This window comes from Pimephales promelas, chromosome 9 (assembly GCF_988280905.1).
Source record: "Pimephales promelas chromosome 9, fPimPro1.hap1.1, whole genome shotgun sequence".
In the NCBI taxonomy this organism is placed as follows: Eukaryota; Metazoa; Chordata; class Actinopteri; order Cypriniformes; family Leuciscidae; genus Pimephales; species Pimephales promelas.
The window spans coordinates 21,260,513-21,277,935 of NC_142777.1; the positions used below are offsets into that span (position 1 = coordinate 21,260,513).

At 41.9% G+C, this 17,423-nt stretch overlaps 1 protein-coding gene across 2 annotated transcripts; it reads right to left on the reverse strand.

Annotated features, from left to right (window-relative positions):
- Positions 1 to 288: 288 nt before the first annotated feature.
- On the reverse strand, positions 289 to 3,724 carry prss23 (serine protease 23). Of its 2 annotated transcripts, XM_089134848.1 has the most exons (3): positions 3,611 to 3,629; positions 3,375 to 3,493; positions 289 to 2,346 (listed from the first exon to the last, which is right to left on the reverse strand). In XM_089134848.1, the coding sequence occupies exon 3, from the start codon at positions 2,323 to 2,325 to the stop codon at positions 1,195 to 1,197; it is 1,131 nt and encodes a 376-aa protein (XP_088990974.1). In that variant the 5' UTR covers positions 2,326 to 2,346; positions 3,375 to 3,493; positions 3,611 to 3,629; the 3' UTR covers positions 289 to 1,194. The 2 variants fall into 2 exon arrangements, with proteins under 2 accessions (XP_088990974.1, XP_088990973.1); XM_089134847.1 differs by having other exon boundaries at positions 3,375 to 3,724.
- Positions 3,725 to 17,423: the final 13,699 nt, after the last annotated feature.

The window sequence follows — 17,423 nt, forward strand, 5'->3', positions numbered from 1 at the left end:
ACAACACTGAACTCACATATTCTCTATGAAATATAAACAAAACAAGCCAAAAAAAGAGTAACTGTAATATAACCGCTGTTTAAAGGTTGCCAATGGTTTCTGGCAGTATTTTTCCTCTTCTTACCACCAGATGGTATCAGTGTCACATTTTATATACAGTAATAATTGTCAGATTTTTTCTTCTTCTTTTTATCATGCTTGAAATATACAACACAGAATCACATCTGCTAATATTACCACTTCTTTGCAAATTAATAACCTCTAAATTTGTAATGAAAAAAGCAAAAACAAGAGACATGTTTTAGTTTATTAAAATAAAAAGCTTTTTAAAAATAGAACTATAATCAACATTTACCCCACAACCTTTCTCTTAGTTTGTGTTTGTTTGGTATTTATATTAATTCAACATAAAAGAATAAGAAAAAATATTTACAAACATGTAATATTATGAACTCTTCATCTGTCTTGAAAAGGAGTGAATTGTACTCTTGGGTTACATATCCAGATGTATGCATTAAAATAAACTAAGGATCTATGCTTTTAATTTCTAGTAACTCTCAACACTACATCTCCAGTCATCAGTTTTGTTGTTGTGATGTTCAGGGATGGAAATTAAGGAATTTCCTCTACTTTAAGTCATCAATTAAACTCATTGTATGTTAATTGTTACACAAAACCCAAGGCATGAGATCAGAATAAAACCTCCATCCCAATTCTAGTTTCTAAAAGTGCAAACAACAGTTTAAAGCTTCTGTAATGTAGAATCTGAACAAAGCAAGGCTGTGGAGAGAATCCCTTAACCGAGACAGCAAAATAGTGTCGGCCCAGATCCGACCAACACCTGGTACGTGTGGATTCCAAGTGTACCAGATGTGGGCCGGATCTGGGCCGACACTACGTTGCTCTCTGGGAAGGGAGATCAAAGACTTGACAAGCTAAATCTACTGGTGTTGTCGACCTCAGAGTCGAAAGCTGAGTAACGTTGGCAGTATAGCGAGCAAAAACTAAAGGTAGTGGTTAAATAAAGTTCCAGCTCAACCCATGTGAGTGATCAAAGTCTGTGGGAAGCGATCTACCAGCCGTGGACCTTCTTTCGTCTCAGATTCAGTAGCCACACCCGTAATAGACTGTAAAGTGCAGGTTCCAAAATCAGGCACGTCATATTTTGTCCATGATTTGATATTGTCCCATTCTTCAGTCCTGATTGCAGTCCACTTTATTTCCATGAACCCAGTAACAGATCTGAGCAAACTTCAGTGGAGTGAAGCGAACAGCCACGTTGTAGTCACGATTCTCTCCATTGATTTCCAGCCACTGGTGGCCCGAGAAGATCCCGATGACCTTGCGCTCCCAGCGCTCTAAAGTATCGTCCCACACACGTCCGTAAACACCAGAGCCACTCGCACCCGGACGGGCGTCACAGTGCTGGTAGATCAAATCGTTGGACTCATCCTCCACCGGACAAAAGCGGTACACCAGTTCCCCGGGCCGGTCACTGTCAAATCCAGAGAAGTGGATGCGTTTCCCAGCCAAATAGTCTGAGGTGGGTGCCACAGCCAGCCGCATGAAGGGACGCCGGTGAGGCCAACGTAACTCTAGAAGTGCGTAGTCAAAGTCCATGCTGACCTCTTGAGGACCTTGAATCCAACCTTTAGGAACTCGGGTTCGTTTAACTCTCACCCAGCGCACCAAGGGTTTCTTCGAAGGAGCCTGACCTGGCCTCGTGCCGTTAACAGACGGAGGGATCAGAAAGCCCACCCTGAGTTTCCTCGCACCTTTGACGTAATCTTTCCCATCATGCACGCAGTGGGCTGCGGTCAGCACGTGCTGCTGGGACACCAGAACTCCAGTGCAGCCGGTAGAGATACGGACGGCTGTGGAGAACGGGTAGTCCAGAAGGAAGTGATCACCGCGGATGTTAAAGCGTCCGTCTGAACCGTAAATCTGCCGTTTTAGCCGTTTATGTCTGGGATCGGTTACTTTGGGCTGCCTGAAAGGAAGTTCAGTCTCAGTTTCATCCAGGTCAACAGTGGTTAATGTTCGGGAGCCATCTGCATAAAGTGTTTCGAAAGCTAGGTGCTCTTTATCCATGTCTCCTTCTTTGTGGTAGCAGCTCTCGTTGCAGTGAGTAGTGAGGTCCAGCTGAGCTTTGGCGCTGAACCGGGAGCGGGACAGCGGTAGGGTGGCATGAGGTATCAGCGAGGGGAGGTGGGCGGGAGACTGATGTCGAGGTTCTCTCACTGAAACCGAGCTGGGCAAGAGGAGTAAGAACAGCAGGCCAACACAGCAAGGATGGGCCAGTCCCAGTGTGCGGTTAGGCACCATGGCTAAGATATATTATGCAACCTAAAAGCAAACACAAATATATACAAGTATGAAATAATAACTCAAGATGTTTTTAATTTTGAAGATATAAGGTCATAGAAATTGAATGGCTTCACTCTTTAAAAAAATGTTGGCATCTTGGGTGCCATGAAGAACCTTTATCATCCATGGAAATGGAGAAATGTTCTTCAGATTACTAAAATGTTCTAAAGGTTGGAGTGTCAAATTGCAGGCTGTAAATTGGGGTACGCATGTTGAGTAGAAGTGTATTTCAGCTTTCACTGAAAGGAAACCGGAAAAAAACATTGCTGTGAAAACTCCCATTTAAAACATTTATTTTTTAAGAGCGTTGACATGTTTAGCTGGCTCTTATCCGTTCTAATAGTACCAGTGGTTGTGGAATTATCATTCTGCCTGCATTAATGAAGTTTGTTTACTAACGACTGTCACTTCATACCAAAGCTGTAATTGAATTGAATTGAATATAAATTGTAATTTTATATTGTATTTAAGGGGTTTTGTTTAGCAGGCCTACTTTATGCATTGTATAATATGACACCCATGTGTGACACCTGAGGAATTCCCTGGACACAACCTGTTAACATCCCTTTGTCCCGAAAGCCCCTCATTTCTTCTTTTTTGTTGTCTTTCACATCATGAATGAATACCCAACGAACCCTGCTCACGCCTTGCGTTGTTGTTAAACTCAAGGAAAACAAACGGTGTTTACCTACCCTCAGTTTCCCATCGCTCTGTACAAACCAACAACTACAATGCACTTGCGCAAAAGGAAGCCATGAGATAGCCTAGTAGCCTAAATATCTACACAAACTGAGCATTTTCTAATGGAAAAGTTGGTTTAAATAAAATAGATTTAAAATAGCTTTTTTTTTTTCGCAGCTTGTAGAGGCATCCAGAATTAAACAGGGATTTTATTGCGTGCAGCCAACAAGAGCTGCAGTGTTTGACCCGTGCGGCAGAGCCTTACGCACGCGTCTGAACGAGAAAATTACACAAAACAGTTTCGGAATTCGCTGAGGATACTTAACTTAACAAGTTGTGTTAATAGTGATCAAGGCTTGTTTAAATCCAAATCATAGATTCGTCTCCAGGAAGTTTACCGGGGTATCCCATTCTCCAGGTTTACTCCCATCTCCACTGTGAAGTGCTGGAGCGCGTGACAGGTCCACCAAAAACATATACAATCCTTTTAACCGTCAGCTTTTATTCAAAAACGGCTTCTTCTCAAGAGTCCTTATTTCAACAAAGCAGACAGCACACTCACTCTCAGCTGAATGGTGATTGCGGTAGTGCAAAACTGAGGTCGTCCAAGCCCAATAACCGAGGCGCAATAATGCGCATCCCTGCGGGGTCCTAGTGCCGCCGTTACAGGGATAAAGAGGAAGATGGTGTGTCCTAAACCAACATTAATGTGTGAACGTCATTCTCTCGTAATTCTCTATATGACACGACCTGTCTGCTATATGAGCATTTATTCTGGGCATGTCTTTTGGCACACATTAAAATATTTCTACAGGTGTTATTAAGCTGTCTATCAAATAGGTGACAGTCAAGGCAGGCATGTCTTTAGGTAATACATTCCATCTCAAGCCAGTTAATTTGCACTGCATGTACTATGCCATTCAATGCAAGTAAACACATGTAGGCTACATGTGTTTAGGTAATTCTTTTAGCATGAAATGTTTATTGTGACCCCTTAAAAAAGGTAATCTTACCTGTTAGGATTTAAAGGGGTTAAAATGACCGATTATTGTGGGTTGGTCTCATGGCAGGACACATTCCAGAAATATCTGGGTGTGTTTCAGTCATGATGGTGTCTTGACCCACAGTGCAAGCTTGAATATAACCTTCTGACCTTGATCTTCCTCAAGCACAAAACACTTTCGTTCTTCCTTTCTTTCATTCTTTCTTTGATTAAATGTTTTAAAGACTCATTGCAAAAAAACTAGGGACTTTAATGGCTTATATACACAGCTTTAAACAGTTTCCGACACTGTGCGGGTGTATGTTAATTAAGCAAACTGGGGGAAAACATTTCGATTGCTTTTGTTGCTCAAGTGCATAGCAAAAAGCATATCGAATCACTTCACATTTGCTCGACTAAACTAGCCACACACTGTGCCAAAGTATGCAAGCCTGCAGCTTCAAAGTGGTAATTGTGAGATAATATGTAAAATAAGAAATAAATTCACATTAAATTTCAATGACTTACTTTTTACATTGAGGCTCCCATACTAAAGTTAATGTTACATCTGCTTCATTTCCAAAACAAAAGATTTTTCCCCCACAATACCCCTGGGCTGTTCTTCTCTCAAACTGCGGTTTTGCACTAGGTTAAGGAATGTTTGAAGTCTCGGGGTTCTGGAAGCCTGTAAATGTCTTATACCAAAACACTGTTCAGTGATGGTATCAGTACTACATTGAGTGTCACGGTGGGTGAGCGAGATTTGGTTGATGTGTGCTGGCACTGACATGCTGTTCTCATTGTCTGTTTCCTGCTCCCCTTTCTCCTGGTTTTCTTTCAGATACTTCCAGACATATATCTTATTTAACATCACAAGCCACCAGAGACTGAAGTGGATATCATTCTAGCTGACAAGCCACTGATATTTGCTATGCTCTTTCACAGTTAGCGATAAGGGGTTAGGACATAGGAAACGCAGCCTAAAGCTCATTCACTCGACAGGAATCTGCTACCTTGGACAATCCCCAGATCTCTTTACAGTGGGACTCTTGTTCTTGACCTGTCCTGGTTTCATGCCTCGTGGAGGGAGGTGGAGCGGGGGGTTCGCCGTGAGGAGGGGCCTTTGAAAGTGTGTCCATTCCTCCCAAGCTGATCTTTTATCACCTCCAGCTCCAGCTCCAGGACTCTGTGGCCTTTTCTCTATTCAGCAGGCGGTCTATTTTCAGAACAACTGATTCTTGTCATCTCTTCTTTAGGTTTTTTAGACCACCTGAAAAGCCTTTTCTCCAGCCACACTAGATAATTTGCAGAGGCTTTGAAGCTCCTATTTAATGAAAAAGGCGAAATTCTTCCACCAAAGGAAGCAAAATAAGTACATGAAGACACTGGGTTTACACACCCAACCTTAAAGCCACTGAAGCACAGATTTTGAGGCATGTGATGTGTTGGTGACATATCTCAAAAGTCACTAAGCACAAATTAAAGTGAAAGACTGCATTCAAATGTTCTTGATGTGTTATATTTATTTCTATTCAGCGCAATACATACCAGAGAAGTCTAATTTTAAAGCATCTGACTCTTTAGTAAATCCAAAACATACAGCATGTGCCCACTGAAGGTGGTCCTTTTTAGGGAATGAAAAACACAGCATGACCATGTCACATTTTGAATTTATTTGTTCATGTTTAGAGTTAGTTTTTTATCTGTTTTTCTGTTATGTTCCTCTCTGAGTTTCATTGTTAATCTCTTAGTTTGTTAATTAGTTCAGTTCTCTACGGTTCCCATACCATGTACTCTGTTCAGGTGTGTCTTGTCAATTATCTCGCTTGCTCATTTGTTTGCCCAGTTTCAGTCAGTCTTTTCCCAGACAGCATAGTGTCGGCCCAGCTTTCGCCCACTGTGTGGAATCCAAAAGTACCAGATGTGGGCCGGATCTGGGCCGGCACTGGGTTGTCTACCTTTGTTGATCATTTACGCGTGATGTGGTTATGTTCTATGGATTTCTTTTTTCTCCTGTCTGTTCCCTGATTATTAATTAAAGACTGTTTGTTATACTTCGGTGCTTCAGTACAGCCCCCAATCTGGATAGACCAGTGAAGTCTGATTTCCAAGCAAAGAATCTTTTAAGTGAATCAAAAACACTGGAGTATCTGAATCATCATATATCCATAAACCTAGAACTGATATTGTTGTACTTAAAGGTCCCTTGACATGGGGTTATTTTATAATTTTATAATGTTTCCTTGGTTGTCCTTATAATGTTAGTATGTTTTTTAGATGAAAAATAGTCATAATTTAGAAATAAAAAAGGCAATTTTCCTAAAACGTGTAGATGTCAAGATTTAACCTCCTCAAACGTGAAACTTACACGTTTGCGTTAACACCTTCCAGTGGAGAGATACCCGGATGCTGACCTATTCTACACGCAATCGCCTATGCCATAACGAACTAATTGGTTTTCATTAAACCGAGAAAAATGGAATTTTGTTTTATTGATGATCACTGAGAAATGTTCTGTTATTTAAAATGCAAAAAAACATGTATTATTTTCAAGGTGAAAATGATTCATTTGCCATGATCCACGGCGAAAAAAATGTCTAAATGTCACGTTTTTAATGAAATAGCCTAATGAGTAAAATTGTGAGCTTAGAATTCAGACTTTTGAGAAGATTGAAGAAACTTCATTTTTCGGCCAAAAAAAACCCCCGAAAGGGGTACCACTGTCGTTTTTTTTTTCGGGTCGAAATTTTGAGTTTCGATATCTCAGCTCTGGAAGGGTCTAGAGCCTCCATTTTTGCACTCAGGTTTAAGTCTCATGGCCCTCTATCAGAATCCAGACTTTTGAGAAGATTGGAGAAACTCCATTTTTCGCCCGAAAAAAAAAAACACGAAAGGGGTACCACTGTCGTTTTTTTTTTCGGGTCGAAATTTTGAGTTTTGATATCTCAGCTCTGGAAGGGTCTGCGCCTCCATTTTTGCACTCAGGTCTAAGTCTCATGGCCCTCTATCAGAATCCAGAGTTTTGGGAAGATTGGAGAACTTAATTTTTCGCCCAAAAAAAAAAACGTAAGGGGTACCACTGTCGTTTTTTTTTTGGGCCGAATTTTTGAGTTTCGATATCTCAGCTCTGGAAGGGGCTAGAGCCTCCATTTTTGCACTCAGGTCTAAGTCTCATGGCCCTCTATCAGAATCCAGAGTTTTTGGGAAGATTGGAGAAACTTAATTTTTCGCCCAAAAAAAAAAAACGTAAGGGGTACCACTGTCGTTTTTTTTTTTGGGCCGAATTTTTGAGTTTCGATATCTCAGCTCTGGAAGGGGCTAGAGCCTCCATTTTTGCACTCAGGTCTAAGTCTCATGGCCCTCTATCAGAATCCAGAGTTTTGGGAAGATTGGAGAAACTTAATTTTTCGCCCAAAAAAAAAAACGTAAGGGGTACCACTGTCGTTTTTTTTTCGGGCCGAATTTTTGAGTTTCGATATCTCAGCTCTGGAAGGGGCTAGAGCCTCCATTTTTGCACTCAGGTCTAAGTCTCATGGCCCTCTATCAGAATCCAGAGTTTTGGGAAGATTGGAGAAACTTAATTTTTCGCCCAAAAAAAAAAACGTAAGGGGTACCACTGTCGTTTTTTTTTTGGGCCGAATTTTTGAGTTTCGATATCTCAGCTCTGGAAGGGGCTAGAGCCTCCATTTTTGCACTCAGGTCTAAGTCTCATGGCCCTCTATCAGAATCCAGAGTTTTGGGAAGATTGGAGAAACTTAATTTTTCGCCCCCCCAAAAAAAACTTAAGGGGTACCACTGTCGTTTTTTTTTCGGGCCGAATTTTTGAGTTTCGATATCTCAGCTCTGGAAGGGGCTAGAGCCTCCATTTTTGCACTCAGGTCTAAGTCTCATGGCCCTCTATCAGAATCCAGAGTTTTGGGAAGATTGGAGAAACTTAATTTTTCGCCCAAAAAAAAAACGTAAGGGGTACCACTGTCGTTTTTTTTTCGGGCCGAATTTTTGAGTTTCGATATCTCAGCTCTGGAAGGGGCTAGAGCCTCCATTTTTGCACTCAGGTCTAAGTCTCATGGCCCTCTATCAGAATCCAGAGTTTTGGGAAGATTGGAGAAACTTAATTTTTCGCCCAAAAAAAAAAAACGTAAGGGGTACCACTGTCGTTTTTTTTTTGGGCCGAATTTTTGAGTTTCGATATCTCAGCTCTGGAAGGGGCTAGAGCCTCCATTTTTGCACTCAGGTCTAAGTCTCATGGCCCTCTATCAGAATCCAGAGTTTTGGGAAGATTGGAGAAACTTAATTTTTCGCCCCAAAAAAAAAACGTAAGGGGTACCACTGTCGTTTTTTTTCGGGCCGAATTTTTGAATTTTGATATTTTAGCTCTGGAAGGGACTAGAGCCTCCATTTTTGCACTCAGGTCTAAGTCTCATGGCCCTCTATCAGAATCCAGAGTTTTCGGAAGATTGGAAAAACTTAATTTTTCGCCCCAAGAAAAAAAACGTAAGGGGTACCACTGTCGTTTTTTTTTCGGGCCGAATTTTTGAGTTTCGATATCTCAGCTCTGGAAGGGGCTAGAGCCTCCATTTTTGCACTCAGGTCTAAGTTTCATGGCCCTCTATCAGAATCCAGAGTTTTGGGAAGATTGGAGAAACTTAATTTTTCGCCCAAAAAAAAAAACGTAAGGGGTACCACTGTCGTTTTTTTTTTTTGCGCCGAATTTTTGAGTTTCGATATCTCAGCTCTGGAAGGGGCTAGAGCCTCCATTTTTGCACTCAGGTCTAAGTCTCATGGCCCTCTATCAGAATCCAGAGTTTTGGGAAGATTGGAGAAACTTAATTTTTCGCCCCAAAAAAAAAACGTAAGGGGTACCACTGTCGTTTTTTTTTCGGGCCGAATTTTGAGTTTCGATATCTCAGCTCAGGAAGGGGCTAGAGCCTCCATTTTTGCACTCAGGTCTAAGTCTCATGGCCCTCTATCAGAATCCAGAGTTTTGGGAAGATTGGAGAAACTTAATTTTTCGCCCAAAAAAAAAAACGTAAGGGGTACCACTGTCGTTTTTTTTTTCGGGCCGAATTTTTGAGTTTCGATATCTCAGCTCTGGAAGGGGCTAGAGCCTCCATTTTTGCACTCAGGTCTAAGTCTCATGGCCCTCTATCAGAATCCAGAGTTTTGGGAAGATTGAAGAAACTTAATTTTTCGCCCCCAAAAAAAAACGTAAGGGGTACCACTGTCTTTTTTTTTTCGGGCCGAATTTTTGAGTTTCGATATCTCAGCTCTGGAAGGGACTAGAGCCTCTATTTTTGCACTCAGGTCTAAGTCTCATGGCCCTCTATCAGAATCCAGAGTTTTGGGAAGATTGGAGAAACTTAATTTTTCGCCCCCAAAAAAAAAACGTAAGGGGTACCACTGTCGTTTTTTTTTCGGGCCGAATTTTTGAGTTTCGATATCTCAGCTCTGGAAGGGGCTAGAGCCTCCATTTTTGCACTCAGGTCTAAGTCTCATGGCCCTCTATCAGAATCCAGAGTTTTTGGAAGATTGGAGAAACTTAATTTTTCGCCCCAAAAAAAAAACGTAAGGGGTACCACTGTCGTTTTTTTTTTCGGGCCGAATTTTTGAGTTTCGATATCTCAGCTCAGGAAGGGGCTAGAGCCTCCATTTTTGCACTCAGGTCTAAGTCTCATGGCCCTCTATCAGAATCCAGAGTTTTGGGAATATTGGAGAAACTTAATTTTTCGCCCCAAAAAAAAAACGTAAGGGGTACCACTGTCGTTTTTATTTCGGGCCGAATTTTTGAGTTTCGATATCTCAGCTCTGGAAGGGGCTAGAGCCTCCATTTTTGCACTCAGGTCTAAGTCTCATGGCCCTCTATCAGAATCCAGAGTTTTGGGAAGATTGGAGAAACTTAATTTTTCGCCCAAAAAAAAAAAAAAAGTAAGGGGTACCACTGTCGTTTTTTTTTTCGGGCCGAATTTTTGAGTTTCGATATCTCAGCTCTGGAAGGGGCTAGAGCCTCCATTTTTGCACTCAGGTCTAAGTCTCATGGCCCTCTATCAGAATCCAGAGTTTTGGGAAGATTGGAGAAACTAAATTTTTCGCCCCAAAAAAAAAAACGTAAGGGGTACCACTGTCGTTTTTTTTTCGGGCCGAATTTTTGAATTTTGATATTTCAGATCTGGAAGGGGCTAGAGCCTCCATTTTTGCACTCAGGTCTAAGTCTCATGGCCCTCTATCAGAATCCAGAGTTTTGGGAAGATTGGAGAAACTTAATTTTTCGCCCCAAAAAAAAAACGTAAGGGGTACCACTGTCGTTTTTTTTTTCGGGCCGAATTTTTGAGTTTCGATATCTCAGCTCTGGAAGGGGCTAGAGCCTCCATTTTTGCACTCAGGTCTAAGTCTCATGGCCCTCTATCAGAATCCAGAGTTTTGGGAAGATTGGAGAAACTTAATTTTTCGCCCAAAAAAAAAAACGTAAGGGGTACCTCTGTCGTTTTTTTTTTTCGGGCCGAATTTTTGAGTTTCGATATCTCAGCTCTGGAAGGGGCTAGAGCCTCCATTTTTGCACTCAGGTCTAAGTCTCATGGCCCTCTATCAGAATCCAGAGTTTTGGGAAGATTGGAGAAACTTAATTTTTCGCCCAAAAAAAAAAAACGTAAGGGGTACCACTGTCGTTTTTTTTTCGGGCCGAATTTTTGAATTTTGATATTTCAGCTCTGGAAGGGACTAGAGCCTCCATTTTTGCACTCAGGTCTAAGTCTCATGGCCCTCTATCAGAATCCAGAGTTTTGGGAAGATTGGAGAAACTTAATTTTTCGCCCCCCCAAAAAAAACGTAAGGGGTACCACTGTCGTTTTTTTTCGGGCCGAATTTTTGAGTTTCGATATCTCAGCTCTGGAAGGGGCTAGAGCCTCCATTTTTGCACTCAGGTCTAAGTCTCATGGCCCTCTATCAGAATCCAGAGTTTTTGGGAAGATTGGAGAAACTTAATTTTTCGCCCAAAAAAAAAAACGTAAGGGGTACCACTGTCGTTTTTTTTTTTGGGCCGAATTTTTGAGTTTCGATATCTCAGCTCTGGAAGGGGCTAGAGCCTCCATTTTTGCACTCAGGTCTAAGTCTCATGGCCCTCTATCAGAATCCAGAGTTTTGGGAAGATTGGAGAAACTTAATTTTTCGCCCAAAAAAAAAACGTAAGGGGTACCACTGTCGTTTTTTTTTCGGGCCGAATTTTTGAGTTTCGATATCTCAGCTCTGGAAGGGGCTAGAGCCTCCATTTTTGCACTCAGGTCTAAGTCTCATGGCCCTCTATCAGAATCCAGAGTTTTGGGAAGATTGGAGAACTTAATTTTTCGCCCAAAAAAAAAAACGTAAGGGGTACCACTGTCGTTTTTTTTTTTGGGCCGAATTTTTGAGTTTCGATATCTCAGCTCTGGAAGGGGCTAGAGCCTCCATTTTTGCACTCAGGTCTAAGTCTCATGGCCCTCTATCAGAATCCAGAGTTTTGGGAAGATTGGAGAAACTTAATTTTTCGCCCAAAAAAAAAAAAACGTAAGGGGTACGTACCACTGTCGTTTTTTTTTCGGGCCGAATTTTTGAATTTTGATATTTCAGCTCTGGAAGGGACTAGAGCCTCCATTTTTGCACTCAGGTCTAAGTCTCATGGCCCTCTATCAGAATCCAGAGTTTTGGGAAGATTGGAGAAACTTAATTTTTCGCCCCCCAAAAAAAAACTTAAGGGGTACCACTGTCGTTTTTTTTTCGGGCCGAATTTTTGAGTTTCGATATCTCAGCTCTGGAAGGGGCTAGAGCCTCCATTTTTGCACTCAGGTCTAAGTCTCATGGCCCTCTATCAGAATCCAGAGTTTTGGGAAGATTGGAGAAACTTAATTTTTCGCCCAAAAAAAAAACGTAAGGGGTACCACTGTCGTTTTTTTTTCGGGCCGAATTTTTGAGTTTCGATATCTCAGCTCTGGAAGGGGCTAGAGCCTCCATTTTTGCACTCAGGTCTAAGTCTCATGGCCCTCTATCAGAATCCAGAGTTTTGGGAAGATTGGAGAAACTTAATTTTTCGCCCAAAAAAAAAAACGTAAGGGGTACCACTGTCGTTTTTTTTTTGGGCCGAATTTTTGAGTTTCGATATCTCAGCTCTGGAAGGGGCTAGAGCCTCCATTTTTGCACTCAGGTCTAAGTCTCATGGCCCTCTATCAGAATCCAGAGTTTTGGGAAGATTGGAGAAACTTAATTTTTCGCCCAAAAAAAAAACATAAGGGGTACCACTGTCGTTTTTTTTCGGGCCGAATTTTTGAATTTTGATATTTCAGCTCTGGAAGGGACTAGAGCCTCCATTTTTGCACTCAGGTCTAAGTCTCATGGCCCTCTATCAGAATCCAGAGTTTTCGGAAGATTGGAAAAACTTAATTTTTCGCCCCCCAAAAAAAAACGTAAGGGGTACCACTGTCGTTTTTTTTTCGGGCCGAATTTTTGAGTTTCGATATCTCAGCTCTGGAAGGGGCTAGAGCCTCCATTTTTGCACTCAGGTCTAAGTTTCATGGCCCTCTATCAGAATCCAGAGTTTTGGGAAGATTGGAGAAACTTAATTTTTCGCCCCAAAAAAAAAAACGTAAGGGGTACCACTGTCGTTTTTTTTTTTTGCGCCGAATTTTTGAGTTTCGATATCTCAGCTCTGGAAGGGGCTAGAGCCTCCATTTTTGCACTCAGGTCTAAGTCTCATGGCCTTCTATCAGAATCCAGAGTTTTGGGAAGATTGGAGAAACTTAATTTTTCGCCCCAAAAAAAAAAACGTAAGGGGTACCACTGTCGTTTTTTTTTCGGGCCGAATTTTTGAGTTTCGATATCTCAGCTCAGGAAGGGGCTAGAGCCTCCATTTTTGCACTCAGGTCTAAGTCTCATGGCCCTCTATCAGAATCCAGAGTTTTGGGAAGATTGGAGAAACTTAATTTTTCGCCCAAAAAAAAAAACGTAAGGGGTACCACTGTCGTTTTTTTTTTCGGGCCGAATTTTTGAGTTTCGATATCTCAGCTCTGGAAGGGGCTAGAGCCTCCATTTTTGCACTCAGGTCTAAGTCTCATGGCCCTCTATCAGAATCCAGAGTTTTGGGAAGATTGGAGAAACTTAATTTTTCGCCCCCAAAAAAAAAACGTAAGGGGTACCACTGTCTTTTTTTTTTCGGGCCGAATTTTTGAGTTTCGATATCTCAGCTCTGGAAGGGACTAGAGCCTCTATTTTTGCACTCAGGTCTAAGTCTCATGGCCCTCTATCAGAATCCAGAGTTTTGGGAAGATTGGAGAAACTTAATTTTTCGCCCCCAAAAAAAAAACCGTAAGGGGTACCACTGTCGTTTTTTTTTCGGGCCGAATTTTTGAGTTTCGATATCTCAGCTCTGGAAGGGGCTAGAGCCTCCATTTTTGCACTCAGGTCTAAGTCTCATGGCCCTCTATCAGAATCCAGAGTTTTTGGAAGATTGGAGAAACTTAATTTTTCGCCCCCAAAAAAAAACGTAAGGGGTACCACTGTCGTTTTTTTTTCGGGCCGAATTTTTGAGTTTCGATATCTCAGCTCAGGAAGGGGCTAGAGCCTCCATTTTTGCACTCAGGTCTAAGTCTCATGGCCCTCTATCAGAATCCAGAGTTTTGGGAAGATTGGAGAAACTTAATTTTTCGCCCCCAAAAAAAAACGTAAGGGGTACCACTGTCGTTTTTATTTCGGGCCGAATTTTTGAGTTTCGATATCTCAGCTCTGGAAGGGGCTAGAGCCTCCATTTTTGCACTCAGGTCTAAGTCTCATGGCCCTCTATCAGAATCCAGAGTTTTTGGAAGATTGGAGAAACTTAATTTTTCGCCCCCAAAAAAAAACGTAAGGGGTACCACTGTCGTTTTTTTTTCGGGCCGAATTTTTGAGTTTCGATATCTCAGCTCTGGAAGGGGCTAGAGCCTCCATTTTTGCACTCAGGTCTAAGTCTCATGGCCCTCTATCAGAATCCAGAGTTTTGGGAAGATTGGAGAAACTTAATTTTTCGCCCAAAAAAAAAAACGTAAGGGGTACCACTGTCGTTTTTTTTTTCGGGCCGAATTTTTGAGTTTCGATATCTCAGCTCTGGAAGGGGCTAGAGCCTCCATTTTTGCACTCAGGTCTAAGTCTCATGGCCCTCTATCAGAATCCAGAGTTTTGGGAAGATTGGAGAAACTTAATTTTTCGCCCAAAAAAAAAAAACGTAAGGGGTACCACTGTCGTTTTTTTTTCGGGCCGAATTTTTGAATTTTGATATTTCAGCTCTGGAAGGGGCTAGAGCCTCCATTTTTGCACTCAGGTCTAAGTCTCATGGCCCTCTATCAGAATCCAGAGTTTTGGGAAGATTGGAGAAACTTAATTTTTCGCCCAAAAAAAAAAACGTAAGGGGTACCACTGTCGTTTTTTTTCGGGCCGAATTTTTGAATTTTGATATTTCAGCTCTGGAAGGGACTAGAGCCTCCATTTTTGCACTCAGGTCTAAGTCTCATGGCCCTCTATCAGAATCCAGAGTTTTGGGAAGATTGGAGAAACTTAATTTTTCGCCCAAAAAAAAAAAACGTAAGGGGTACCACTGTCGTTTTTTTTCGGGCCGAATTTTTGAATTTTGATATTTCAGCTCTGGAAGGGACTAGAGCCTCCATTTTTGCACTCAGGTCTAAGTCTCATGGCCCTCTATCAGAATCCAGAGTTTTCGGAAGATTGGAGAAACTTAATTTTTCGCCCCAAAAAAAAAACGTAAGGGGTACCACTGTCGTTTTTTTTTCGGGCCGAATTTTTGAGTTTCGATATCTCAGCTCTGGAAGGGGCTAGAGCCTCCATTTTTGCACTCAGGTCTAAGTCTCATGGCCCTCTATCAGAATCCAGAGTTTTGGGAAGATTGGAGAAACTTAATTTTTCGCCCAAAAAAAAAACGTAAGGGGTACCACTGTCGTTTTTTTTTTTTGCGCCGAATTTTTGAGTTTCGATATCTCAGCTCAGGAAGGGGCTAGAGCCTCCATTTTTGCACTCAGGTCTAAGTCTCATGGCCCTCTATCAGAATCCAGAGTTTTGGGAAGATTGGAGAAACTTAATTTTTCGCCCCCAAAAAAAACGTAAGGGGTACCACTGTCGGTTTTTTTTTCGGGCCGAATTTTTGAGTTTCGATATCTCAGCTCTGGAAGGGACTAGAGCCTCTATTTTTGCACTCAGGTCTAAGTCTCATGGCCCTCTATCAGAATCCAGAGTTTTGGGAAGATTGGAGAAACTTAATTTTTCGCCCCCCCAAAAAAAACGTAAGGGGTACCACTGTCGTTTTTTCTTCGGGCCGAATTTTTGAGTTTCGATATCTCAGCTCTGGAAGGGGCTAGAGCCTCCATTTTTGCACTCAGGCCTAAGTCTCATGGCCCTCTATCAGAATCCAGAGTTTTGGGAAGATTGGAGAAACTTAATTTTTCGCCCCAAAAAAAAAACGTAAGGGGTACCACTGTCGTTTTTTTTTCGGGCCGAATTTTTGAGTTTCGATATCTCAGCTCTGGAAGGGGCTAGAGCCTCCATTTTTGCACTCAGGTCTAAGTCTCATGGCCCTCTATCAGAATCCAGAGTTTTGGGAAGATTGGAGAAACTTAATTTTTCGCCCAAAAAAAAAAACGTAAGGGGTACTTTTTTTCGGGCCGAATTTTTGAGTTTCGATATCTCAGCTCTGGAAGGGGCTAGAGCCTCTATTTTTGCACTCAGGTCTAAGTCTCATGGCCCTCTATCAGAATCCAGAGTTTTGGGAAGATTGGAGAAACTTAATTTTTCGCCCAAAAAAAAAAAACGTAAGGGGTACCACTGTCGTTTTTTTTTCGGGCCGAATTTTTGAATTTTGATATTTCAGCTCTGGAAGGGGCTAGAGCCTCCATTTTTGCACTCAGGTCTAAGTCTCATGGCCCTCTATCAGAATCCAGAGTTTTGGGAAGATTGGAGAAACTTAATTTTTCGCCCCAAAAAAAAAAACGTAAGGGGTACCACTGTCGTTTTTTTTTTTCGGGCCGAATTTTTGAGTTTCGATATCTCAGCTCTGGAAGGGGCTAGAGCCTCCATTTTTGCACTCAGGTGTAAGTCTCATGGCCCTCTATCAGAATCCAGAGTTTTGGGAAGATTGGAGAAACTTAATTTTTCGCCCAAAAAAAAAAAACGTAAGGGGTACCACTGTCGTTTTTTTTTTGGGCTGAATTTTTGAGTTTCGATATCTCAGCTCTGGAAGGGGCTAGAGCCTCCATTTTTGCACTCAGGTCTAAGTCTCATGGCCCTCTATCAGAATCCAGAGTTTTGGGAAGATTGGAGAAACTTAATTTTTCGCCCCCCCAAAAAAAACGTAAGGGGTACCACTGTCGTTTTTTTTTCGGGCCGAATTTTTGAATTTTGATATTTCAGCTCTGGAAGGGACTAGAGCCTCCATTTTTGCACTCAGGTCTAAGTCTCATGGCCCTCTATCAGAATCCAGAGTTTTGGGAAGATTGGAGAAACGTAATTTTTCGCCCCAAAAAAAAAACGTAAGGGGTACCACTGTCGTTTTTTTTTCGGGCCGAATTTTTGAGTTTCGATATCTCAGCTCTGGAAGGGGCTAGAGCCTCCATTTTTGCACTCAGGTCTAAGTCTCATGGCCCTCTATCAGAATCCAGAGTTTTGGGAAGATTGGAGAAACTTAATTTTTCGCCCCCCCAAAAAAAACGTAAGGGGTACCACTGTCGTTTTTTTTTCGGGCCGAATTTTTGAGTTTCGATATCTCAGCTCTGGAAGGGGCTAGAGCCTCCATTTTTGCACTCAGGTCTAAGTCTCATGGCCCTCTATCAGAATCCAGAGTTTTTGGGAAGATTGGAGAAACTTAATTTTTCGCCCAAAAAAAAAAACGTAAGGGGTACCACTGTCGTTTTTTTTTTTGGGCCGAATTTTTGAGTTTCGATATCTCAGCTCTGGAAGGGGCTAGAGCCTCCATTTTTGCACTCAGGTCTAAGTCTCATGGCCCTCTATCAGAATCCAGAGTTTTGGGAAGATTGGAGAAACTTAATTTTTCGCCCAAAAAAAAAAAACGTAAGGGGTACGTACCACTGTCGTTTTTTTTTCGGGCCGAATTTTTGAATTTTGATATTTCAGGTCTGGAAGGGACTAGAGCCTCCATTTTTGCACTCAGGTCTAAGTCTCATGGCCCTCTATCAGAATCCAGAGTTTTGGGAAGATTGGAGAAACTTAATTTTTCGCCCCCCCAAAAAAAACTTAAGGGGTACCACTGTCGTTTTTTTTTCGGGCCGAATTTTTGAGTTTCGATATCTCAGCTCTGGAAGGGGCTAGAGCCTCAATTTTTGCACTCAGGTCTAAGTCTCATGGCCCTCTATCAGAATCCAGAGTTTTGGGAAGA